This window comes from Homarus americanus, unplaced genomic scaffold, assembly GCF_018991925.1.
Source record: "Homarus americanus isolate GMGI-L3 unplaced genomic scaffold, GMGI_Hamer_2.0 scaffold32583, whole genome shotgun sequence".
NCBI lineage: Eukaryota > Metazoa > Arthropoda > Malacostraca > Decapoda > Nephropidae > Homarus > Homarus americanus.
Genome location: NW_024713129.1, coordinates 20,585,057 through 20,612,815, shown reverse-complemented (window position 1 = coordinate 20,612,815; position 27,759 = coordinate 20,585,057). Strand labels below are relative to the sequence as shown.

Sequence of the window (27,759 nt, the reverse complement as noted above, 5' to 3'; positions counted from 1 at the left end):
ATGCACCATGTCAGGTCCAGGACTCTTATGGACCTTTAGCCTGGACAGTTTATTTCTAATACCCTCTTCTGTGAACACAATGTGGGTCAGTGCTGTGTCGAACCGTCTGTCCTCAAACGCAGGAAGGTTAGTTGCATCCTCTCTTGTGAACACTGAGGAAAAGAAGCTGTTCAATGCCTCAGCTTTATCCTGGTCAGAATCTGCGTAACTACCATCTTCAAGCCTCAGGTCTGATACTCCTACTCGCGTTTTCAATTTCGACTTTGCATAGCGGTAAAACGCCTTTGGGTTTGACTTGACCTCGCGTGCAACCAGCCTTTGGAACTCCTTTTCAGCCCTCCTACACTCTATCTTTGCTTGGTTTCTGGCTCTTGCATACATCCTCCTGTCTTGCTCATCGTTTGACCCAACCCACGTCTTGAATTTCTGGGTTTTCTTCTTAATTTTGTCGACCGCCGCATGGTTCATGTGTAGGGATCCCCTCGTATTCCTAGAAGCACTGGGTTTGGTCTTGGGTATATATTTATCGATCAAATGGGTCATTTTACTAGTTATGATATTCAGCGTAGTGTCTGCGTTCTTGTACCTTAATAAGTCAGGCCAGTTGATACCCCTCATCTCTTCCCTCATCCCATTGTAATTTCCCTTGTAATATTTGCACCTTGGCCTGGCCTTATCTTGAACTAGGTAACAGTTAAATCTGAATGACAACACTGTATGGTGACTGGTGCCAACTGGGGCAAGGTGTTCCAGTTTGGCCACCATACCCTCCTCGTTTGTTATGATGAGGTCAAGTGGCTTGGGTGTTTGCTCCCCTCTGTAATGTGTCGGGTCTCTCACATGTTGGAACAGAAAATTATCTCTCAGAGTTTCTACAAAAAGAGTAGCAGGATTATTCAAGTCATTCGGGGTTGACTCGTTTCTCCAGTCGATGTCGCCATAGTTAAAGTCCCCCATGATAAGGAGGTGGCTGGGGTTGAGCATCGCCGCATTGTTTATTAAGGTTCTTAAGTTCCTTTGATTTAGTGGGCCACAGTTCGGGGATCTGTAGATACACCCGACGATAAGTAAGTCCCCTCCCTTTAATTTAATTTTACACCACTTGGACTCTTCAAAGACATCCTCTCCCTGTACCCTCGCCTGGCTGGCTCTAAGGTCTTGCCTAGCGTAGATAACCACACCCCTCCTGCAGGATTCTTGAGTTAGGTTCGTAAATGAGTCATATCCAGCAATACTGAACTCACATTCCTCTGGGTCGATTCTCCTGTTCTTGTACAACAGTTCTACAACTCCTACAATATCTGGTTGGTGTACTCTTAGTAGTGTTTCAAACTCCTCCCTCTTATCAAGGAACGTGTCGGTATTAGTGTACATGACATTCAAGCCAGAATTTGTTCTCGGTAACGTCTCTGCTCTTAGTAATAAACCCGCTCCACCCACATTCTCAGAAGCTGCAGCATTTGCTAAGTACACTGTATTTTGCAGGGTGTGGTTAAAAATGTCATTGTTTACACGGCGCTCGTTCCCTCCTGTCCGGTAGGCTGAGCTGGTGCCGCCTCCCGGGTGGGGGGTTGAGTGGGTGGAGGGTGCACTGCTGCCCCCTGGCCCTGTGTCGGCACACTTGTTTCCACTACCCTCCCCCTGAGTATAACCCATGTGCACCTGTCCCCGTTCCTTCTCGACTCCTCCCTCCTCTGCTTCAAGTCCAGCAGGAGCTTCTTGTGCTGTTCCCTCTGCATTACCGTGCGGTCTGGGTGAATAAATACATCTCGAAATGCCTCGCTCCTTGCTAAGTTTTTTGCCTGCCGGATAACTTGCCATTTTTCCTCCTCACTCCCTAATGTGATCCTGAGGGGGCGAGGCTTAGCCCCCTGCTTTTGTCCCAGTCTCCTCACATCCTGAGGGGTTGCTGGAATCTTCAGAACCTCTGTGCAAATATTTTGAAACAGCACCTTGTCGTGTGTTTCCTTACTCACAGTTCCCTCTGCCTGGCTCTCTGGGACTCCAAAAACTATTACATTGTTCCTGCGCTGGAGCCGTTCCTGGTGTTCCTCCTCTCCCCTAACAGTAGGTCCGTTAATTTTCATTTCTTCGACACACTTTTTCAGAGTCCCAATCTGCTGTAGAACCTGTACTGATTCTGCATTACTCTCCGCCCCCCCCACCCGTGGCCCTCCTAATACGTCCGCATAGCTCCTCTTAGCAACCACCTCCATTCTATTAGCTACTTCCTCAGTCTTAGCAAGGATCTCTTTCTCAACTTGCTCCAGTTTGTCAACCAGCAGGGCTCCTGCTTCATCTATTTTCGTCCCTAGAGAACTCGTTCCCTTATGGATTGCAATCGCTTCATTCACCTTGACTATGCAGCCAGGGCAATACCAGCAACAGCCATCAAGCTTTACGGCAGTTAGTAACTTCCTAGACGTTGCATTAGTTAGGCCTGCATCCTCCATATCCGACGTCTCCCTGCAGTAATCACATACCAAACTCATGGTTGTTGTTGTTGTGGGGGGGGTGTAGACTGTGTATAGATCTACACCTATTTCAAAGAAAATAAAGAGAGAAAAAAGTACTTAGCTACTCTCTGTTGCCTATGGAGTTGTCGTCTGCGACTGCGTACCCTGTATCTCCCTGTGAATGGTGTATTGTAGGCACAGTTTCAGTCCTTGAGCAAGCACACAATCAACATAAAATAAAATTTAAAGTCTCTGTGGCACCTATGACACGACTTGGTTTCAGCTGGCACGGTGCCTTTCCAGCTTGCTTGCTAGTGAGCGCTCACTTTAAGTTATTTACAACTTCAGCGGTCACTGATGACACTATGAACTATCACTGTGTACACTGTATCTCCCTGTGAGTGGTGTATTATAAACACAGATTCAGTCCTTGAGCAAGCACACAAACAAAATAAAATTTAAAGTCTCTGTGGCACCTATGACACGAATAGGCTGGCAGTTGTCCTTACCAGCTCGATTGCCAATATGTATTCACTTTAAGTTATTATAGTCTCTTCTGCATTCACTGTACGAGTCATGGTCACGCAGCGTAGCTCGGCACGTTTGTGATGCCAGTCCTGGCGTTCATTGCATATGCTGTCATCTCTCGGTGCTAATGAGAAAAGTTTCCATCGACTCAACTTGAATCATCAAACCACTCAGTGCAATTCTGTCATTATAAGTTCTCAATCCAAATATTCCCAAGCATCCTCCATTCCCCTACTCATATTAAGGGTTCACATTGGTTCATGATAAGTTTTTACTTTTTCTTCTTCCTCCTTCTCTCCTTTAATTCTTCAATTTAGTACAGTATTTCTTACTTTTGTTTTAACTCTTTTTCTCTTCCATTTCTTACTACTTTTTATTCTTATTACAACTGAATAATATAAGTTTTACGAGTGAAGGTTCGTGAGAGAACATGTTACATGCAGCTTGAGTGAAAAGGACTTATTCATGTAGGCTATAGTTGACTACCACTGGTAGGGGGGGGGGGGGCGATGTGTTGTCGACCTGTTATTAGGAATGAACAGGACTTAGACACGTCTATCACTCGTGAGAGACTTGCAGTGTGCCACATTTTTTGTTGTTTTCCATAAGTTAGTTTGTACTAAATTTTGAGACTAGTTCACAGGCTTTTTTTTTCAAGAATGTTTTAATATGGGTTGAAATTATAATTAGAATAAAAACCAGCCCCCAAGCCCCAATATTGTTCAGTTTGGGACATTATACTATACAGTACTGTATTTCACCCCGGGGTCATCTAGGAACCAGTGTGTCGAATGGGGATCCTTTGAACCAGGGGTGCAGTGCTGCCGGAGCTCACCGAAGCACCGCTCCGGCACCTCTGTTTTGATCAATCAATCAACATGGCCGATGCCTTGTTCCCTCCCGGGAGCTCCCCAACAGGGTGTAGCCATGGCAGAAATGTCTCCAGGCCATTTTATCCTTGCACACCTCACTTGCTCTCTCAAACAGTCTTCCTTCCCTTCCCGCTCTCTCATCAACAAAATCTCGAACACTTTTCTCCCGGGTGGCAATTGGTCTACCTCTCCCAACATTCCTCTCTCTCTCTTCCTATCATAAACTTTTTTTGTCAGCCTGTCTTCACGCATCCTCAGCACATGTCCATACCACCTTAGTGTATTCCTCTTCATCCACTCCACCACACCGCACTTCACACATGAAGTTATAGTAAGCTCTATATGTTACTATAAATCTATATCAATCAAGCAATCACCTTTATTTTGCATTAATAATATACAAAACCGAATGTAACCTCATATAATTAATCTCTCCTTCAGATCAGCTTACATTTTATGACTTATCAATATTGTAGAAAAACTTTGATAACAGGTTCACTTCTAAAAACTTAAAAACAGTACTTCCTTGCATAAGATCTATAGATATGTGACCAATATCGAAAGGATAAGCACATTAGACTACTACTAGATCAAATATATATATATATATATATATATATATATATATATATATATATATATATATATATATATATATATATATATATATATATATATATATATATATATATATATATATATAGTTTAAGAAACGGAAATTATTTTCACAGCTCCGGTACCTTAAAAATTGGCACTGCAACACTGATATCTATACACTATACCTCCAACACCACCATCATCACTCACAACACAACTTCGCACACCACCACCACTCACAACACAACTTCGCACACCACCACCACTCACAACACAACCTCCAACACTACCACCACCCACCACAACACAACCACACACCACCACCACTCACAACACAACCTCCAACACCACCACCACTACAACACAACCTCCAACACCACCACCGCTCACAACACAACTTCCAACACCACCACCACCACACACAACCACCAACACCACCACCACTCACACCACAACCTCCAACACCACCACCACCACTCACAACACAACCTCCAACACCACCACCACCACAACACAACCTCCAACACCACCACCACTCACAACACAACTTCCACACCACCACCGCTCACAACACAACCACCACTCACAACACAACCTCCAACACCACCACCACCACTCACAACACAACCTCCAACACCACCACCGCTCACAACACAACTTCCCACACCACCACCACTCACAACACAAACCACCAACACCACCACCACCACACACAACCTCCACACCACCACCCACCACTACAACACAACCTCCAACACCACCACCACCACCAACACACAACCTCCAACACCACCACCACTCACAACACAACTCCAACACCACCACCACACAACACAACACCCAACCACCACACACAACAACACCACACCACCACCACACAACACAACCTCCAACACCACCACCACTCACAACACAACCTCCAACACCACCACCACACACAACACAACCTCCAACACCACCACCACCACAACACAACCACCAACACCACCACACCACTACAACACAACCTCCAACACCACCACCACCACAACACAACCTCCAACACCACCACCACAACAACACAACTTCCAACACCACCACCACTCACAACACAACCTCCAACACCACCACCACTCACACAACCACCAACACCACCACCACAACACAACTCACACACCACCACCACTCACAACACAACCTCCAACACCACCACCACTCACAACAACACAACCTCCAACACCACCACCACTCACAACACAACTCCAACACACACACCACCACTCACAACACCACCACCCACAACACAACACACCACCACCACCACCACAACACAACCTTCAACACCACCACCACTCACAACACAACCTCCAACACCACCACCACTCACAACACAACCTCCAACACCACCACTTACAACACAACTTCCAACACCACCACTACCACTCACAGCACAACCTTCTACCACCCGAGATCCCTCGTCCGAGAATTGCTGTTCGACACCACAACCGCATCCAGCCCATACGAGCATGAACTGATCGCTATAAGAACAGCCCAGTCCCAACCATTGTAAAAATTATCAACAACTTGTAATCAACCAGAGTATTCACTCCCCGTTAGTCTTACTTTTTGCACTGTCATTATGTTGAAATGCCCTGTAGTTTGAGCTTCTCCCCCACCTAGTTATTATATATCATATTTGTATCACTTATGTTACTTGTATATTATTTGTAAATTAAGATACCCATTCCCCAATTATGTAACTGTATATTTTCAGCCTTCCGGCTGCCATGCTCTTTCAATAAACCGTTAATTATTATTGTTATTAACCTCCAACACCACCACCACCGCTCATAACAGAACCTCCAACACCACCACCACCGCTCATAACAGAACCTCCAACACCACCACCACTCACAACACAACCTCCAACACCACCACCACTCACAACACAACCTCCCACACCACCACCACTCAGAACACAATTTCCCACACCACCACTCACAACGATATGTATTGTACCTACCCCAAATAACCTTATTATGATAAGATCCTGTTTTCAAGACACAAACTTTTTGTTTTAATACCTTTACTTATTCTATGTCAAATTAAATATCACACTGTATATATTTCACCAACTTCTCACAGAATCAAATTATTTTTACTTTTATTCCTTTTCCCTCCTACTGTATATAAGTTTCATATTATATGGTAGAAACTGCAAATTTTACCAAAGACATTAGAACAAATAATACTGTACACTGTACTGTACTTCTTGAGCCTTATACTCCCTGTATAATATCTACATAAAATTCCTTTGTCATAGCAATCTAACAAATTTTTTAGCCAAAACACAACCAAACCAATACAGGCTGAGGATCCTTTATCCAAAAAGTTTTGGGTAATTACATTTTGGTTATTTATTCATTTGGAGTTTTTTATGCTTAGGCCTCTATTATTTACATTATAATGACTTAAGCTTATGCTAACCTATAAAAACCCAGATCCACACCTCAAATCTGACAGATGCAACTTTTTTTTACTAATGTCACTGCTTCCTACCTTTTGAATTTAAGAAATTTTTACATTAAACATGATTTTGCTAAGGCATCTTTCAACACTTAAGCTTTTGGTAATGTTTGGTTCAAGCTATTGTCGTAGCACTGTAGACAAAATGTAGAATCAGTAATGATATTCTCTCACTCATCAAAACCACCTCTTACTGCCGGTTTAGTTGTGTTTATAACTTTAGGACATTTTTAAAATAAACATGATTTTGCTTGGATATGTTTTTAATATTATAGCTAAAAAAAACTTATGTGATAAATGTGAACACAAGTTTCAGGGTTACAGGTTAATACACATGGAGAAAGTAGCAGCTGACTGGCTTAAGTAACTGTTCCGCAGACTTGACCTGCTATGCTAATTCAGGTTATTGCAAATGTAATATGTCTCATTGCAGTCCTTGTTATAGTTGTGGGTATAATATACAGGGAGTTTGGCTCGGGCCCATTGCATAATCACGTGCAAGCATAACAGTGAATATGTATGGTTTTCTCACGTTCATGTTTTCCTCACAACAGGACTTTATATGTTGAAACTATACTCTACTGTATATTTACATATGCAGCTTTTCACAATCTGTCACTCACTTCCAAGCAACAGCAAAGCAGTAGTAGTAATTATACCATCTTTCTGCTTTCATCCAAGATACCCAGAATTATATGCCTTCATACTCACACATAGTAGGGTCCATTAAAAAGCTTTCGGTTTTGGGATTTTTATGGTTTTCAGAATTTCGGATAAATGATCCTCGACCTGTATTCATTTGTAGGTAGCCTAAGAAACCGTGAATAGCATCTTACAAATAACCAGCATCTTAAAAGAATATGAAAAGAAACATGCTACTTTTAATTCTACAAATAAATCATTATTGATACTGGCAAAGTATACCGTACCAAATACAGTACTGTATTGCACATGTATAATAAATATAAATTAAAGTTTTGTAGCAAAATTTAAGGGCAAAATATATTATGTCTTCCAGCTGGGGTTTTGTAGCACAGTACAAGGAAAGCACCAAATGGCTCACAAATTTACTACCTCACTACTATGGATCTGAATACACATTATTACACAAAGCATGATATAAACGATCAGATCTAAATTAAACAAACTGCATGAGAAAATTGCTCATAACAACAATAACAACAAAAGATCAACAAATCATGAGAAAGTACAGAGCTGGATCATGCCATAGTCTCCACTGGTGTTCCAGCTACGTGTTACATCTGCAATTCTTTCGCTAACGCCAGGAGCCAACCCAACAACTGGTCCACCTTTAGCTGTACGTAAAGCTAGCACTGGGGCCGGGGAGAAGCTACGGAGAGCACATTCAAAGCTGGTAGTTGTTGGCCAATCAAAGTCTCCAGTAAGCTTCCGGTAATTCAAATCACCCTAAAAAACAAACAAAAACACATCCATAAGACTATTTTTCAAAATCTTATTCATAACACAGTAATAGTACATTATACGAGGGATAGATCTTGAATTACCCTTTTGTAACTAAGCAAGGAATAGTAGATTCAAGTACTGTACTGGACTGTACATTAAAATCCATGCCATTTAGCTAAAAATTGAGACTCCTTGTTTGCTGTGGTAACACACATGTGATCTATGACCCATGTTGCCGTTCATTACAAATCGGATGACACGAGCAATCCTTACTCAGTTTCAGTTCATTTCAGAACCCTAAGGTGTGTTTGTTATACTGTATATGGGTGTATACTGTATATACAATATATATGTGTATGTACTGTATGTTTGTTTAAAAGTGTGTTTGTGTTAGACTGTATGTGTACGATAATGCATGTACAGTATACATATATTTGGAGGCAAGTAATTTCCTTTGTTCAAAAAAAAAAAAAAAATTGCTTGTAAACCTTAGTGTTAAGAAATTAGATTGAACACAAAGAAAAATCATGGCCTATGCTGACTGAAAGAGTTAAATACTGCCTAGCTGAATTTTTTTTTATTGGTAACTAAGCTGTTCAACTGAGATGACATGTCCAATTACTGCTATTATACTACCTTACCAAGGTTGGCCAAAAAATTGTACTGTGCAGTGAATCCTATTTGATGGAGTGGCACAGGCTACAATGCAGTGATGCCATCCAAAGTAACTTGGGTGCGACTTTTAAAATTTGGAAGACAAGAGAAAATACGCATCAGCAAAAGTACATTGTGCATAGTGAAAAGTTTTCACTAATCTATAAAGTTCATACATAAATAATTGCATGTAGCGGGTGTGTGTATGGTGAGAATTGTCTGTACAGTAAGTCCTCATTTAACGTTGCCCCCGACAACGTCATTTCATTATAATGTTGTTAATCTTTAGTTACCCATGATTCGAACAACGTCCCGCTGATTCAGTATAACGTCGTCACGGACTACTTTGTACGGCGCATCACCCTCTCTCACCCAGTCAGAAAGGGAGGAGGAGCCACCCTCCGGGTCTCAGTGACTCACCACCCTCCTCCTCTCCACTACCCACCACACACTCGCTCCACCTCCGCCCATCAGTGAGTAATACACAAAATGATTGAGTTTATTTATCTTTTTGGATGTACTGTATAATATACAGTGTACTATTTTCAATAAAAATTCCATTGAATTTATGTCCATGTAATGTATCTTATAGGACAAAGGGAGGCTGGGGAACGTAACTCCCATATTTTATCTATTTCTTATGGGGAAAATTTATTCAGTTAACGTTTCCGTTAACGTCGCGGTTTTCAGAAATGGAACCACGACATTAAGCAAGGACTTACTGTATTTAGGATATATCCCTGGATTGTGTCAATGAGTTCTGTTACATAAGTGAAGTGATTAGTGCAGGTGGTGGTGCAGAAGTTAGCTCAATTGCAAGAGTAAGAAAGGTTTGGAAGAAGCTGAGAGAGATATTACCTTTATTTGCATCAAGAGGATATTCTCTTCACTTGAAGTTTTTGTAGCCTGCGTAAGAATTTGATTGTTGTACTATGGTAAGCGTGGGTAGCTAAAGAGGATTAGATTCGGTCAAGAGATGCATGAGTTTGGATGTGGAGGGGATGAGAGATAGAGGTAGGCACCTGATTAAAGAGGCTTCAGAAGACCATGCAACATGGAGATGTCATCTGGTAATCATGGTTAACCCAAGCAAGTGTGGAAAATGGCATAAAACAATGATGATGATGATGATGTACAGGTATCCCTCAATTAGTGATCGGGATGCATTCCTTATAAAAATGAACGTTAAGTGAAATGATCGCTAAACGAAGGAAAACGAGAAATAAAATCCTTAACGAAGGATAATGAGGAATTATATCTCTGGAGATGGCACATAATTGTGTAGCCCATTCTCAGACTCGCCACCCAGTAGTACAGGTACTCATAGCAGGTGAGGCTGAGCTGTAAGCTATATTATTATTTAACTCGTAATTTTGGGTAGATATGTAATTTGCTTCACTTTCTTTTACTGTTACATGCACACATATTTTATTAATACATTATGTGCAACAACAAAAATTATCATAAGGTAAAAAACATAAAGGGAATAAACACTTCTTATGTGCTTGGCAGTTAGGATACAGAGCAGAGGAGGTGGGAGGGGGAATGGTGTGTGGATCTCCCAGCTGTTTGCTGTCTCGTGTCCCGTTGTAATGACCACGGTCATACACGTCAGTTAACGCAAAATCAGACGATTCATATTACGCTCAATAGCCCACAAAGCATGTAGCTATGCCTTCCTTTGAGTCTCCCGTCTGAGGAGTCCGTTTTCTCATCGCTTCAAGACGCCTGAGTCCTCCGTTTTCTCTGACTTCCTGAAATCAACCTCTCTATAAAGTGAATTTGAATGTGAGAGAGAACACCATTGTTTTATGTCAACTTAGATATGTTTGATTACAGTTAAAGCATACAAGATCCTTTGGGAGTGATGTTGAAAGCTTTAACTGTCTTTATTGATAGTAACATTGGTTAAGTGAGTGTTGAGTCTGCCAGTACAAATGACATCCCATGATATTGTCCTTAGGAATAGCCATGAGTTTCCAATTGCAACTGAAGTTAGATTATTTTGTTGCCCAAACATCAGAGAATCTGATGTTTGTAGTTTAGTTAGTGTCAGTTGTTGATTTAAGAAAGTCATTAATAGCCTGAACTATTCTGTCAACTGGTATAATCTCCAAAACCTAACGTATCCCCTTGAATAGTTCCTTGTTTGCAGCCGCGCTGAGGTTGTAAAATTAATGTTAACAACGTGTGTAATTCCACTTTTTCCTGGCAAGCTAAATCTCTGATTAGATTATATGAATAGACGTAGGAAATTCGCAGGACTAGTGGCAATTGGGTATCATTGTTAAATGTACAGCAACTGATTTGAATGTAATTTCTGACATTGCGTGACTTGCCTTTCTGGCATGTGTTCCGCACAGGCCTGAGTTGCCAGTTAGCCGTATATAAGCTCATGCACGGAGGAGTGTCACATCTCTGACGCTTCTCCATTATCATCTCTGGTATGTGTATGATTCTCCGCCCGCCATATTAAGTCAGTTTAACTCAGTGAATTTTGTGAATATCAGTGTTCATGTTGTAACAGTGAAAATGTCATTTACCCAGTGAAAGAATTAATATAACGTAAATGTTGTCTGTCGTTGCTAGACAAAAGATTGTTTGTGATTGAGTTATTATTTACATCTCTGATGCTTCTCCATCATTATCTCAGGCCCAGTGTGTGTGATAGCTGAATACCCAGCAGCTACCGGGGATCGGTAGCTGCATACCAGCTGGCTGTATTGGAAGATGTCGTTAATTGGGCAGGATTAAAATGTGCAAGTCCGCACCCTGGGAACTGGGCCCCGAACTCCCTCGCCATGTGTCAGACTACAACCGACCCCTAACAGCGATCTTCATTTGTTGTAGTGAAACCAGTGAGCAGTGGTGGGCACAGCTTAACGAAAAGTTAGCTTCGCTACCACTAATCTGCTAACTAACAAGTTAACTTCGCTAACGCTAAACCGCTAAACAGCTAAAAAAATTAGCGGAAGCTAATGCTAACCGCTTACTTTTATTATATGAATTTAGCTTCGGTGTGTTTGTTTTTTTGGCTCTAAAACCCTTAAAAACAGACCTAAAGAGCTGAAATTTTCATATGTTGTCTTGTAGCTTAGACATAGAGCTTTCCAAAAAGGCATAGCATGCCAAGATCAGATGATAAGCAAGGTGTACACAAACACAAATAATTAAATGAACAAATTAAATTAAACATTAGTTTACATTCAAGTTTCAATATACACTTTATAATCTTTATTTACTGTACGAAAAGACAGAAAGTATTAAACGAACCCAAAAACTATAGTACTGTATAGCATAGGTAGCAAATAGCATCATGCCAAGATCAGATGATGATCAACTTATCAAGGTGTACACTATACACAATTTTACAAATAATTAATTTGCATTCCCATACAACCTATCGGCCTTATTCATTATTCATGTAAATATGCAATACCAACCACATACACATCATACCAGTGCATTTTTATATAACTTATTGTTGGTCTTAGCCATTATACCAGTGCCTCACTCACAGCCACTGCAAGCTCCTCAACACTGTCAACAGGCTCACCTGGCCCAGCATCGTCAGGCAGAACAAAAGTGTCTTCACCTTCCATAACAATAAGTGATAACGTACGCTGCTGTCGCTGACACTGTAAGACTGCTTAGACTGTCTGTAACGTGACAACGTCGTAAGTGAACTGAACTCAGAACTGTGGAATTACACAATGCTGCTCAGCTGCTGCAGCGCGGCGTCTACAAATCATGTCTTGTCACGTTTACACGTAATAACATGCAGTCAGCCAAGCGTGCCTGACTGGCTGTTGGAGACACGTGTCGCGGAGTCACACACTTACAACAGACAGGAACAAACATGTATAAATTTTGTTAGCGGACTTAAAGTTAGTCGAACTAAATTTAGCGGAAGCTAATTGGTCCGCTAATGGTTTCCAAAGTTAGCGAAAACGCTAATCCGCTAACGAGAAAGTTAGCTTCACTAATTAGCGGTTAGTGGATTAACGGAACCGTGCCCACCACTGCCAGTGTGACATCCTGGGGCACTCCTTACAGTTATATGGGCCAAAGTATTATTGTATCTAGGATTGGGGATTAACTAGCAGAAATGTAGTTATCCCAGGTTGAGTAGTGAACCCATAAAAATTGATAGTATCAGTAAATATGTACGTGAGTTGAGTACATCAACTAAAGGAAAAATGCCATGTTATTCATTCCGAAATAGCATGTTGTTATAAATAATATTTTAATTCGGGATATTGTCCAGTGAGTCATATAGCCATCTGTAGTGACAATGAAATAATATAATGATTGTTTAATGATGTAATAAGTAATTGAAGTTGTTAAATGATGTAATAAGTAATTGAAGTAGTTAAATGATGTAATACATAATTGAAGATCTATTTTATGAATGGTAAAGTAAGACCTAAGTGGTCCAGTCTGGTCTGAGTGTACTTGATTAACATCTTGTTCACTCCTTATGTTAATAAATATTGAATCAGTAAACTATGAGTATCACCGCTCTATTCCCTCTACACATTGGTTCTCAGAAAATAACACTTGTAACTCACGTGCCTAGAAGCTCGCTAGCAGGCTACCTAACAGTTCACTAAGACATGCTATATTCTAATAAAAGTCTGGGTGGTGGCAGGCTACCGTTGAAAGTATAATAAGTGTTGTAATAAGAAAAACATGGTTCCCCAGACTAATCCATGGTTTAGAATATAGTAATTAAAAACAGCGTATACTTCAGAAAGGTAAGGACATAGAAATTCAGAAAATAAAATACTATATATGGAAAGAAATGGGGTAAAGACAAGAATATTGACTTGGAAAATACCAGAAGAGAAATATAAAACAGGATACTTATTAAAGAGAAAAAATATTTGAAATAAGTATATGAATAAATCTGAAGGATAGTATAAAGAATAAAAAGTAAGGAAAGTCACGCCCTTACACCGTGTGGAGTGAATGATTGTCAAATGGCAAAACAAAGAAAAACATTTAGAATTTGCCATAATAATAATAGACTACAGTACACTACAGTAATGTAACACTCACCAAGTCCACATCAGAAGCAAAGTTGTCATGAGGAAGGTGAAACAGCTGCACACTTACCTGACATTATCACAAAGTTCACTCTCTTTTCATAATACTGTATCACAATAGTACAGGGTATATGAACACTCAGTAGACTACTCAATAACCTGTAAAATTAACAACAATAACAGCAATAGGGACATTGCACAGCGATCGATAATGTACGGAGCGATAACAGTGAAGAACGATCAAACAACAGGATGTAAACACTCGTAGTACACGGCGTGGGTGGATAGTTGGCATTTGAGTAACATAACCCTACGTGGTTTCCATATAATAAACCTAGATAACCCCCTCTGGTTACCAAAAAGATAATTTCTGTTTTTTGCTGGAAAAGCGAGATAATGATTTTTAAAATTCAGGTTGGCTGAATTGTAGGTACAGTATTGTTGTACAGCATAGCGTCTTCGAATCAACCCCAGCCTTGGAAATCCAATGTTGCCACGATATCAGAGTGGGCCGGGGGACATATCACGCTTGACATTCATTTTACACGAATTTATTTTCTTATTTCCACCTTTCTTTATATTAGACTCATGATTATATAATACAGGATAGGTAGGTAAATAGAAAATGGAATTTAAAAAAAAAATTCTTTTTTACTTACATGTGGCAATTCTAAATGGAATGTGAATATGCGAGGCCACTGCTGTACTGTATAGCAAATATGTCACGGTGAGTTTCAGACATCACTTACATAAAAAACATAAATTAACATAATTCTACACTTATTTTATTATTTATTGTACTCCAATATGGAGATATTATTCACTGAGGCACTTTTTTAGGCGTCGGCACTTGACATATGCTGTCGGGTAAGGCACAAATTTATACAGTACAGTTTTACTACATATACGCTGTCACAATCCCACCACTAGACCATGTTGTGCTGATACTGTACCCTAAAATAATGGTAAATTACAGATATTTACGCAATTTACAAATTTTGCAGGAATTAAAAATTTTCAAGGATGCACTGTACTGTAGATATATACACCCTAAACTTGGGTGTCCCTTACCATAGAAGATGTTAATCTGTGCCCAAAATTTGTACAGTAGGGGCATTAAGTGACAGTAGATATGCGCATTTGGAGCACACAGTCCCCATTTTTCCGACTTCCCTCCCAAATTTTTCCCACCGAGTTGAAGATCGCTAAACCGAAAATTGCAGTTAATTAAACAACAAAGGGTATTAAAGATTTTAAATAGCCAAACCGAAAAAAATCACTAAGTGAACGATCGTTAAACAAGGGGATACCTGTACAGTACATGACCTGGATCTTTCTCAACCATATTTGTGGACAAAAGTTTACACTGTACTGGCAAATTAATAATATGGTTTTACTTACCTTGAAAATAATTAAAGATGCCTTGCTTAGCTGTGAATACAACTCTGGCTCAATTTGGCTCATATCAGCAAAGTCAAGATCAGTAGTCCAAAATTTGTTTTCGGAGACCTTCCATCGACCATCAGAGAGATATGTTAGCCATTTATTGGCCATTTCGCCTGCAGATCCTCCATCTTCTCTGTAAAATAAGTATAAAAATGGCAACAATATGCATTGTAATTTACAGTACATGTCTCTTATCAGTTTTGGCAAATCAGTCATATTCTACCTAACCCAAAACATACAGTATTTGATGTTTAATATAAATTCATTATACAGGTACTCGTACAGTATTTCCAAACACGTTCATGGGAAATGGAATCAGATACACCAATGTGTCTGTTGTCTATTGTTCCTATAAGTGTTATAAATCTTGAAGGTGGATTACTTTTTTTTAATTAGGGATGTCATTAGTGTCTCCAAGAGCTCTACAGAGTTTGTTGATGACACAGGCATCCCTATGTGCTCCTGAGAAATTGTCCATTAAGCAAAATTCTAAAACTCAAAACATGTTCCTGTACTGTATTCTTATTGACTTCCATTACACTATATAACTGGAGGTGTGTTCCTCTGTAAGAATGAATGATCCACATAAATTAATTTCTTGGGCCCTTGAGAAATAGGCAGTTAAGATCCAGGTTTTCCTTAGTTCCCCGTGACTGGCTAGAGGAAAGGTAGATCTTCTAATCAGCTGGCCTGTATAGGTGTACCCCACTACAGGAATACCCCAGTTAATGAATGTTCAGGTTACGGCCCAAATGTTACAAACTAGCCTCCCCGAACCTTACTGGGAGTATAAAAATGTTCCCTCTAGTTTAGGAACAAGTTTGCTGCAGGATGATTACTCTCGTCCTCTGTGTGTCAGTGGTTCATCCCAGCTGTGGGGTTGTAGCATCACTTACCTTGTTTCCACTATTTTCTAAACCAGCAAAACTGTTCATTCCTTCTTTTTTTCACTTATTTATCATTTTATCTGAGACCCAACCATGGCCCATAAGCATAAGAGTGGAGCTAGTGATGAACTTGTTGCCAAGAGATATCGTAGAATCCTGACATTGCCAAGAAAAGTGAAGCAGACGTTATCAAGCGCTGATCCTTATACTTGTCAACCACCAGCGAGACAAGACGTGCCCTGAAGGTGCTCCCAGTTTGAGCAGCCAGGCCGAGTCTGTTTGCCCCCCCCCCCCCCTGCTATATCCCAACGCCCTACCAGCCTTACTACACCGGGATTTATTCAGCAACACATTCAAGTGATCAGTGAACGATTGATTACCAAACAGTGTTCCCATAGTGCACTCCAAGGAAAAGCACAAAAACACAGCAGTGTAATACTGAGTGTGGCTGGATCTGACCTAACCGGACCTGACCTTACGGCTTCACCTGACCTAACCTGAAGGATGGAGCACACCTGCATTGCCCCAAGCTACTGTCCTGGCCATGTGGCCACACACCTGCCCAACCGCATCCAGCCCATATGAGTGCGAACTGATTGCTATGGGAGCAGCCCAGTCCCAACCATTGTAAAAATTGTCAACACCTAATTATTATATATCATATTTGTATCACTTGTGTTACTTCTGTGTCATTTGTGAATCAAGAGACCCATTCCCCAATTGTGTAATTGTGTATTTTTAGCCTTCCAGCTGCCATGCTCTTTCAATAAAACATTAATTATTATTACTATTATTATTATTATTATTACAACAGGAAAATCAGTCTGTTTTAAAGTAAAGGTTAGGAAACACATTGTATGTCGACCTTCCATATATAACTTGCTACAAGTTCCTTCTTTTCTTTGTCAATGCATTTGATACGGTACCTCAAACTTCAACTATTAACAGCTATAGTTACATTAAATTTATTGAAGGTATAATCATGTTGGCATCAAAACACTTCTATACTGTACTAACATCAAAATGCTTTTACATTTGTATGGAAATCCTTTTGCAGTTGCTAAAATTGTTTATATTTGCCCCCTCCCCCCCAAAAAATACAAAATCACCTTTGGTTCATCTTTTTATCTAAATCATGGGAGCCACCCTATAAATTGGACTCTAATTTGCCATTAATAGTGATAATCTAAAGAACTATTTTGTGATCTGGTTGTGCCAGGGAAACCCCTAGTAGAATAAATTTGTTACAACAGTAAGGGAGCATAAATGACAGTAAATAGAGATACAGTAGGTGAATACTCTTGGTTCAAGCCATCCTCTGTACAGGAGGTCCCGGACTTACGAACGCCTGCCGATACGAACGGGGTTAAACTTGAAATTTACAAAGTGATAGCCCGTTATCCGGAACATTTGGTGCTGAGCACTTCCGGGAATGAGAGATTTACAGGGAATGAGATGACTCCCTCAAAGCCGGAAAAAATCCCTCATCCCCGGAATTTTCCGAGTTACGGAAATTTTTTCTCTAAATTTCCAAAAAATGCACCTGATTTTCATCTCTCAAACTTGGAAAAAACTCCCCCATCCCTGGAATTTTCCGAGTAGAGGGAAATATTTCTCGTAATTTTCCGGAAAATTTGCCCCTCGGAAAATCGTTCCCAAAGCCGGAAACTTCCAGAAAATTCCGGCTTGGTAACGATTTTCCGATAAAATTTCAATTCCAGCAATCGGAGAGTTCCGGGTTTGAGGGATTCCGGATAACGGAGATATTACTGTATTTTATTTACCTGGTGACTTATTTTTTACTTTCCTTTACTGTATTTTGTCATTCTATTTCTTCTTTTGTTTTAAAGTAAGTGATTTTAGATGTATATAAGGACTTAGGCTATGATATAGTGGGATTTTAAACATAGTTTTGTAAGTCCGGTATGCAGATACCATGTGTTCGGACTTATATTGAAATTCGACTTATGAACGTCCTCAGGAACGGAACCCGTTCATAACCAGGGGACCCTGGTTTGAAACAGTGAAACAGAAGTAACATGCATAGAACTGCTGAAGAATATGTATTAAAGAATATCTGGTTTAAAAGTGCAGAGGTCAAGTAAATACATGGCTTGCCTCCTGTCATGGGTCGGTGGTTTGATCCTGAGGCACTCCCAGTCCACCCAGCTGTAAATGGGTACCTAACTTTATAAGTTGGGCTAATGAAAGTAGTCAGGTGCAGTGCCAGCCATGCTACCTCCTTACATCCCATAGACTTTGCATACAGTGTGCTGTACAGTATTCTTGTTGTCCCTAACAGTAAGTCATGCCTACAGCACCCACTTTCAAGACTTGGTTTAGAGAGTCAGCAAAGATAAGGTGACAAAAGTTTGAGGTAGTATGTGAAGGGGATGTATTAATGGAGGAATATGAAAACCTACAAAAATTATAAATGTGTGAAAGAGCTTCTCCATCATACAGAATAATGACTGAATTACATAAAAGATACACACAGATAAATGATACCAGCTGGAGGGTCCAAATACTTTCTAAAACCTTGACATTCACTGAACACCTGAAAATTTATCTAAACAAACCCTCTTTCCAGTCAATAAGTTTCTTCTAACACATAGGGATATACAGTACATGGAAAAATACCTGCACCTGTCGATAGTCCAGACTAAATCTTTATGCGTGGTATCTGAAACGAACCAAGGACGGGTCTTTGGGTGCAGGGTGACAGAGGTGGCGAGACCTGCCTCTGTCAGGAATGTCATCAGGCACAGATCTGTGACTAGTTCAAATCCTGCATTATCAAGCACTAGTACTGTGGGCAAAGAATAAATAGTTTTAAATTACTACAGTTGTCACATTTTGTTCAAACATCCAACATTAATTTAGGTTTTACAGTGAAATGAATCTTTAAGAGTCAAAAACCCCAGACTTAAGTCATCCCTGGTCTCTCAACAAATACTGAATCCAGATAAGAATCCATATTAAACTGGTTGGGATGGTTGCTTAGTGTCTAGCTTGCTTAAAGAAAAAATATATATTATCTGTATGGATAGTTCATCTTGTTACCAACCACTGCACTTTTCTTGGACAGTGGCAAGCATTGTCCTGGGGAGCTCTCTTTTTGCATATCACTCATTGGGATCCACATTACATTATATAACCACATACTGTACTGGTATCCATATAAATCATGAAAACTATATACATTATCTGTATTTAATAAAAACTTACCAATATCTCTTTGGTCTTCTGGAAGGGCTACTAGAAGTTGCCATAATGAGTCCAAATTGTTTTCAATGATGTTTGAGCGTAGTTTATCCAGTGAAATTAAAAGATCTGTCTCCTGAGTTCTGTCAGCACCAGAAGAGAGGCTAAGATCACATCTGTTACCCCACACACTAACCTGAAAAAGGGTTCCTTCTCTCTAGTATACAGCAAAGAATCTTAGAATCTTAAATTTCTCTTACACCACATCTTTATAAGTTTCAGGATGTTCCTTCGATGAAATATCCCTTTCTCAATGCAATGATCCTTCCACCATTCAGAAAAATAGGGGATCAAGCCTTTCCAAACTTGGTAGGCTTCTGAATTAGGTGGAATTGTGCAAATATTTTGTTAGAATACAAAATATTCCACAATATAGTCTATTCTGAAAAATGCACTGTTAATATAATTTGTAAAGATAATAAAATGCAAGTCACAATAATTTACTGAATTAATTAACACAAATTAAAAATAAATAATATATCACTCCAACATATGAATCTCCCACGAAGTGCAAACAGTGAAAATCCTGTGGTGTGTTTCATCCACATGTACTGCAAAAAAAAAAATGAAGGGAAATTTGAAGACAAATATTTGCATAATGACTCACAAGCATTCAGTGCAGATCAGCATTCAATTCACTGTAGGCAGGCAGGAGTCTCACGTGCACATTTAAGTATTCATCAAACAAAGGCACCAGTTCTTGCTTCTAAATCTAATTGCAAAGTACCTGCATAGTATTATTTTTCCTAATCAAAATAAATTTGGGCAGCCAGTTCGGTCTTGGGAGTTTTCGGTACCGTACAGTACTGTACTGTATAACAAGAATCCAAAAAACCTTGTCCAATACTGAACATTGTTCAGTATACTATACAGTACTGTATTTTGAAAATTACTGTTTTCAGTACATACCCACTGGATACAGTAATAAGATATTTAAATATAAATCACTACACTACTGTACTGTACTGGTAATTAGAAAAAAAATTTCGTCTTAGACACTAGATGCAGTGACCAAGTCAGATGTGAATAAGTTCTGTTTGATCCTGTTTACTGAAGAGCTACATGTTGTGGGTTTACTGTATTATTATTAGTAGTAGTACATGTAGTAGTAGTATTAAGAAGGAACTGCTAATATGTAGTGTGTGGTATGAGTTTGACTTACAACAGTAATTTATGAAATACCTGTAGTTTAATTTACAGAACAGTATTTCCTCTTAAAATACCTCCTACCAAGTGCTGTTTTTACAGGTGTCCAGTGAGTGGAAACAATGTTGGTCATGCTCTACCAAACACCCAAATTTCCCTTATTCATTCTGATGTTAATATGAAAAAAAATTTCACTAAGTGTATTATCATTTTATTATCTTATTCCTTATTAAACAGTATGTACAGCACTGTGCAGTACTGTATAGGCTAATTAACTTAAGCTGAATTGTTGAATGATGAAGGAGGAAAAACTGAAGGTTGGAGTGAGTCAGCTGTTGTAATCATCTGCAGCTATGAGCATGGTTTAGATAGCTATCTCTTTTAAGTTAATAAAACATCACATAACTCAAACTAATATGACACCAGTTGTACTGTACCCAAAATATGTATCGACCTATTATCTGTTTTGTGGTGGTGGTGGTGCTGTGACTGCCAGCTGCATGATGTTTTCAACCTCATATTGCATTGCTGGTTTTGTTATTTTACTAGTTTCATGTTCACTAAACTCTCTTTAGGTATTTTGATATGTGTTGCTGCAAGAAAAATAATAAATTAATTTATGCATGAAAAGTTAGGATGAAGCAAGTAGAAGGTGCAGTCTGCTGCTATGAGCCCTCACATTTGGCAGAATATACACACTTCTACAGTATGCTTAATGAGCTACATTACATTAAAAAAATATACAGTAAAGGTAATTAAAAAGACTGGAGTGTGCTTAACACAAACCTTGAAGGAAAAAAGAAAGAGACAGATAAATTTAATGATGGCTTTACATGCCAGTTTATGGGAGTTGTGTTGGCATAACCCAGGAAAGGTGATGGGCCCTCTAGTACTGAACAGTATCTTGTATCCACATATTTACCAGTATGTAATACATCTGTTGTGCTAATTCACATTATAAATACATATATAAAATAATTAGAACAGCTGAAGTACTGTACGTATATTTAATTTATACTATGGAATAAAAGAACTACTGTACAGTATGTGATAAATCACTTAAGTGGTGACTTGATCAAGGTATCAAGTACACAGAGTTGTAAAGTAACTAAATAAATTTACCTGAGTACTGGACTCAAGTAACATTTTTGGGTATTTACTTTCTAAAAATTACTCAAATTTTTTAGTACTTTTACTTTTACTTAACTATAGTTTTCTAATACTCTTACTCCAATTCAACTGAAAAAAAAAACAATTGTTACTTGTTACAGTACATGCTAACTAATCATATATTTATAATTAATTAATTAATTAATTAAATTATTAACCATAGCAAAAGAGTTGTGTGGATGGAGCTGTGAGGGGTACGGTGTTGGAGACACCACATGGTCACATACCTAGAGGTCTCATGACGTGGGGTGACGTCAGGTCAGGTCAGGTCAGGTCAGGTCAGGTCAAGTCCGGTGGCAGTGGCCATGACAGCGGAATTTCCCTTTAATCTTCTTGTGTCCATTAGCACCTTGACCACCCACCTCACCTAGCCTACCCTCTTATCCCTCTCCTCCCCATCAACTCCCCTCTCACCTTTCCTTCAGGGGCTTGGTCTTCTCGTTAGATGTCAGTCGCTCCATGCATATACCTGTACCTAAAATGAATTTCAAAGAGGCTGTGATTCGAAAATGCTTTACTTAATTCCATCTTAGATCTAAAGTCTGTATCTATACATACGGTGTGTGTGTATGAGACTGAGTGTATTTAAAATTCTGCTTAAATGACTATGCTAAGTACCACTGCCCCTCCCCCAGCACCTGCCAGATGTAACATGGTGCGAAAAATTCAGCCACTCATCAATTAGAATCAAAAAGTGACGTCACCACAGCCACACCCCAATTTGAGGGACATTTTACGATGAGTCTTAGTCAGACTCAGTCACTATGGAGGCAACATTCATCCACAAACTCCTCAACTGAAGGAGCTTGATAGCTACTTGGCATGCCCAGGGGATGGAATGGAGCTACTGCAGGGGCATATCAAGGAATATAAAAAAAGGGGGGTCCAAGAAGTTGTGGGTTGGGGAACATGGTGAGCACAGTGAGCCCACCATAGCTGGAGGGTTTTTTTTTGGGGGGGGGGGCACAGTAAAGCACCCCTCCCGATTTATCTTTTTTAAATCTGACTAATAGACTAATATCATGGGCATTTTATGGCCAATAGAAATTACTTTTTACTAAACAAAAACACCCGAGTACAATACCGCATTAACCCTCTCACGCACAACATAAGTTTTAAGTTTTCCAGTTCCAAGATTACATATCTGAGGCCTCCAGAGCAGGCGAGACAGCGCACAGTGAATATTTATTTTTTTTTGCTTTATAAATTTCCCCCAAAAAACTAGTTTGTATTGGCATAAACCATATATCTTTGGCTTCATAGCTGATTGCTCTGCAAAATACGCAAAAAAAATATAATAAATAATACAAGTACTGTATACTGTACAGTATAGCTATTTTTCATCATTTATAATAAACATGAGAAAAAATACACAATACAGTGACAACCGATTAGCTCAAAATCGTCTTCACCAAACTTTTAAGTACAGTACTGTACACTGAAAAAAGCAGAATTCTATGAGCTTTCCAATGCAGCAATCAGATTTCTGATAAGGCCAATATTTTCTTCGATAATAGCAAAAAACTGATTCTCAAATGGTAAAATCTTTTTTCTTTTTTCTTTTTCAATTATTTGTGCCTATGTTTTATATCGATATAAATTATATTACATCTTGTAGCAACACTATAACGAAGAGAATGGTACTGATAAAATTCATTTAAGTCTTGAAAATCATCCTTTTTTCAGAGACTTATTTTGAGACATTGTCACTATAACGAGGTTGTATAGCCTGATATAGTCAGCTTTTGAAAACTAAACACTTTCCCTGTAACTGAAAAAAAAAGCCGTTTTTTTTCGAAAAAACAGTTTTTGTGATAAAGTCCAGAATGCGACGTCTAGCTTTATACCTACAGTACGTATGTATAAGCCTTGCATTAACTCGCCAGGCCAACATACAGGCAATTAAAACATCTAATAATCACTTAAATACGTAATATTAGGAGGACACGTTACTACCTGGCATTTAGCCGGTAATTGCAATTCTCAAAACCCCCTCCCGCACCCTCCATCACACGCATTGCTATCGTCATCTTCTTGCCTGGCGAATTAGCTGTAAACCCACACAAAGAAGGCTCCGCTAATTTTCTCTAACACCAAAAAGAAATTATTTCAGGGAGTATGGTAAGCACTGTAATCCAGGAGTGGACACGGCTCACACTCACGGTCTGACTGCTGAGTTATTTTACTGCGCATTTATCGTTCCGTTCTTCCCTTCCTAAGGGCCTCGAGAGTTGCCAATTAGTTTATTTGATAGAACTTACTTGCTACTATGACGCATCAAAATTTGACGCAATTCTGTTGAAAACTTAATTTTTGACAAATTTTTTAAAGTTGGGTGACTCGATTTGCATCCCCGTGAAGTTGGTCTTATCATGAATATGACACGAATTGCGTCATCATGCGTGAGAGGGATAAAAAAAAATATTGAAATTTTCTAATGAAAAGGGGAGGTCCCGATCCCCAGGACCCCCCCCTGGATCCACCCCTGAGGTGAGGTCTTTCCCAATACTGTATGTGACTTATCTCTCAAGTTTAACACCCCACTACCTGCATCTGCTGCTTGTGAGCATCTGTTTAGTCATGTTAGGCTCATTATTCATCATTTAATTAATTTATTACATCCCAGGGAGCGACAAGCCTAGTCACAAGACCATGCGGTCAGACACTAATACATTGGTACTCGTATCTCGCAGGATACGCTATGACTTGTGATATGGAGACAATATTGATATGATTTAAGGACAATGGGAGTTAGCACCCACCAAAGTGTGGGTAGTGTACAGGAATTAAATCTAAATTATTACGAATAAGTAGGTGGGGACATATAGTGGTTAGTGACTCTCCCTGTGGTAGGAGGTCCCTGACAGTGGGACAGTCAAGGCAATAGTGTTGAAGGGTGTTAGTGTTGGGAAACTTACAGAGTTTACAGGAAGAGAAGTGCGGGTCATCCCCCACCTCAGGTACTTGCCAGATAGATCTGTTTCCTAACATAATGCAAGTAGAGACAACATTATGTCTGCGAACCAAAAGTCCACGCCATCGATACTTGTGTGGATAAGGAAGAAAGTGATCATAGTGTTGGATGGATATATTTTCAGCCCGTTAACTATCCCTGCGATGGATCGTAAGGTGAAGAGCAGCTGAATGTATTCTCTTTCGATAGGTCATGCTGGGCTTATATTTAGCCATAATTTTGAGAATCAGTTATTGATTAATATCAATAAAAAAATTTGCAAATAAACATGTAAAATGTTATGTGTCTTTTATTTTTATCTTTAGTTAACTAGTTTTTATAATTTACTGTGGATTTATTTCATTACTTGAGTACTTTATGAATGAGATACTTTTTTACTTCTGCTTGAGTACATTGAACTTTGGATAATTTTACTTGAACTTGAGTAATATTTTGCCAATGTCACAATACTTTTACTAAAGTAACACAGTCAGGTGCTTTTACAACTCTGCAAGTACAGTACAGGGGGTCCCCGTGTTATAAACAAGTTCCGGTCCTGAGGACGTTCTTAAGTCGGAAATGTATGCAAGTCGGAAACCATACCCTAGGTGCACTCTATCGTAGCCTAAGTCCTTTTATACATCTAGAATCACTTAATTTAAGAGAAAAAAAAGTGAAGGACATAATACCCGGTATATTAAAAGAAAGTCAAAATTAAAGTTTAACACTTGAAACCTGGAGTTGGCTTTCAAGTAGAGATGGACATTTATAGGAGTGACAGAGGCTTTCCTGAATCAAGGCTAGACTTACAGGCAAATGCAGTTAATTTTGATCTTCCACCCATATCACTAACAATCTTTCCTTTTCAATTACCAATCCACTTCTTTGTTTTTTATTACAGTTGAGTGCATTGGTGTAGATCCTTTTACAGGTTCAAGAATTTTGTGTTTGTCTTTCAAAATTGTTCCGATCTTTGACCGACAGAAGCCCAACGCTTTAATGTACCAATGATTGAAAGGGTTTCACTTCCATTTTAATTGTTTTCCTTTTCTTAGATGCACTACTGTCACTTGCATCAGGTTTGCATTTGGGAGCCATGATGAGGGCAGAAAAAAAAAGAGTAAATAAGCAAAAAACAATAGTTTGCACTTGCTCACACACGTTACTGAAATGAGGGTAAGGTGTACTGACGCTCCCTCAAGGCACGTGCAGGGTGACGCATTACTCCCAACTCACTGCTCCGCTACGCCACGCAAACTAGTTCTCGTACATTAATACTATGAACCAGTTGTACCTATGTCAGATTCTTAAAATAAGTGACCTTATGGAACCTCGTTGTTATTGACAGTCGTAAGTCGGACGTTTGCAACCCACGGACCCCCTGTACTGTAGATAGTCACCACAATAATAAACACTACATGGTAATTCTTGGTAATTTTCTTTCTCTTTTGTAACTGTTAACCAGGTTTCTAAACATTTCTATATTGTTGAATTGTTCAACATTTATCAAAGGAAGCAGAGGCAAACAACAATAAGGTCTCTCCTCGACTTACGACGGGGTTCCGTCCCGACGACCAGGTCGTAAGTCTAATTGGTCGTAAGTCAAAAAGGCAAAAATAATGCATAGAAATTCTAAAATGGGCATCTCTTTTTCTTCTCAGCACCATGAGAACTCTCACTTTTATGCTTGCCAGCCATTTTAAAGGGAATTGCAAACGAAGATTTTGTCAGTACACAGCGCGATCACTAACGTCGGGACTCAAAAATATGTAATGTGAAAAATATTTCATACGTATGTCCGGGGTTGTCGTAAGTCGAATATGTCGTAAGTCAAGGAGAGACTGTACAGTATATTGAGAAAATACAAGTTAATGGTGGCGGAAGTAAAAGCTGATCTCTGCGGAGTAGCAGACACACCCATGTGTAAATCTTTATTTTCTATATTTCTTATTAACACCAAATCAAGTTCAACAAAGCCTATCACACACAAGGAAACTTTAAATTTTTCAAAATGATGTTCATTTGAAATGATACAAATGAAATTGTGTTTTGATGGTCAGGAAGGAAGGAGGGGTGGAGGAAACCCATCCATTAACAGACAGGGCTTGCATGAATTAGTTCAGTACAGTTTTAGTCAGAGTTGTAAAAAGTTCTGGAATTTGTTACTTAAGTAAAAGTATTGTTACATTGGCAAAATGTTCCTCAAGAAGAAGTAAAAGTATCTAAAGTTCAATGTACTTAAGGAGAGCATCCAGCTTAGATCAATGAATAAAACATAAAATGTTAAAAAATTCCCAAGCAAATGTATTGCTATTGCCTATGACTGTACTGTATATGGAAAAGTTTTATGGCAATATTCATAATATTTATGCAGTTCTGTATGCCCCCCCCCCCTCCCCAACCTTCCCACGTCCCCTTGGGTGTACATATGAATGATCGTGGTCAAATATTTGTCCCCCAAAATAAGGAATAAATAGCACAAAAAAGACTTTAGAAATTTTTTTCAGGCAACTCTCTTCCTCTCTAACAAGTGTCGACGTGCAAACACACCCTGTGACTATCAGAGAGGCTTGTGCTCTGTTAGAGAGAGGAGTTCCTCACCGCGCGTGCCGCACCTGGACTCATCGGCCCTTCAAAAATCATTGGAATGACAAGATGTCTATCGTAAGAGGCACTGAACACCGAGGACAAGGCCTAAAAGAAAGACTGGGATGAAAAGCACATCAGAGTATGCACCAGGAGCCTTTTGATGATACCTGGCAACAAAGAACAGTGTGGGCACCTCTGAAACCCTCTCAACTGAGATAG

General features: G+C 39.4%; 1 protein-coding gene across 2 annotated transcripts in view; it reads right to left on the bottom strand.

The window, feature by feature from the left end:
* Positions 1 to 7,203: 7,203 nt before the first annotated feature.
* Positions 7,204 to 27,759, bottom strand: part of LOC121869111 (damage-control phosphatase ARMT1-like) — a 62,162-nt gene continuing 41,606 nt past the window's right edge. For both annotated transcript variants that reach the window (XM_042370306.1, XM_042370309.1), the window contains 4 exons: positions 19,647 to 19,818; positions 19,059 to 19,227; positions 15,487 to 15,664; positions 7,204 to 8,386 (listed from right to left, as the gene is read on the bottom strand). In XM_042370306.1, coding sequence (XP_042226240.1) covers positions 8,156 to 8,386; positions 15,487 to 15,664; positions 19,059 to 19,227; positions 19,647 to 19,818 — 750 coding nt within the window. In that variant the 3' untranslated portion in view covers positions 7,204 to 8,155. The remainder of the gene's footprint in view (positions 8,387 to 15,486; positions 15,665 to 19,058; positions 19,228 to 19,646; positions 19,819 to 27,759) is intronic.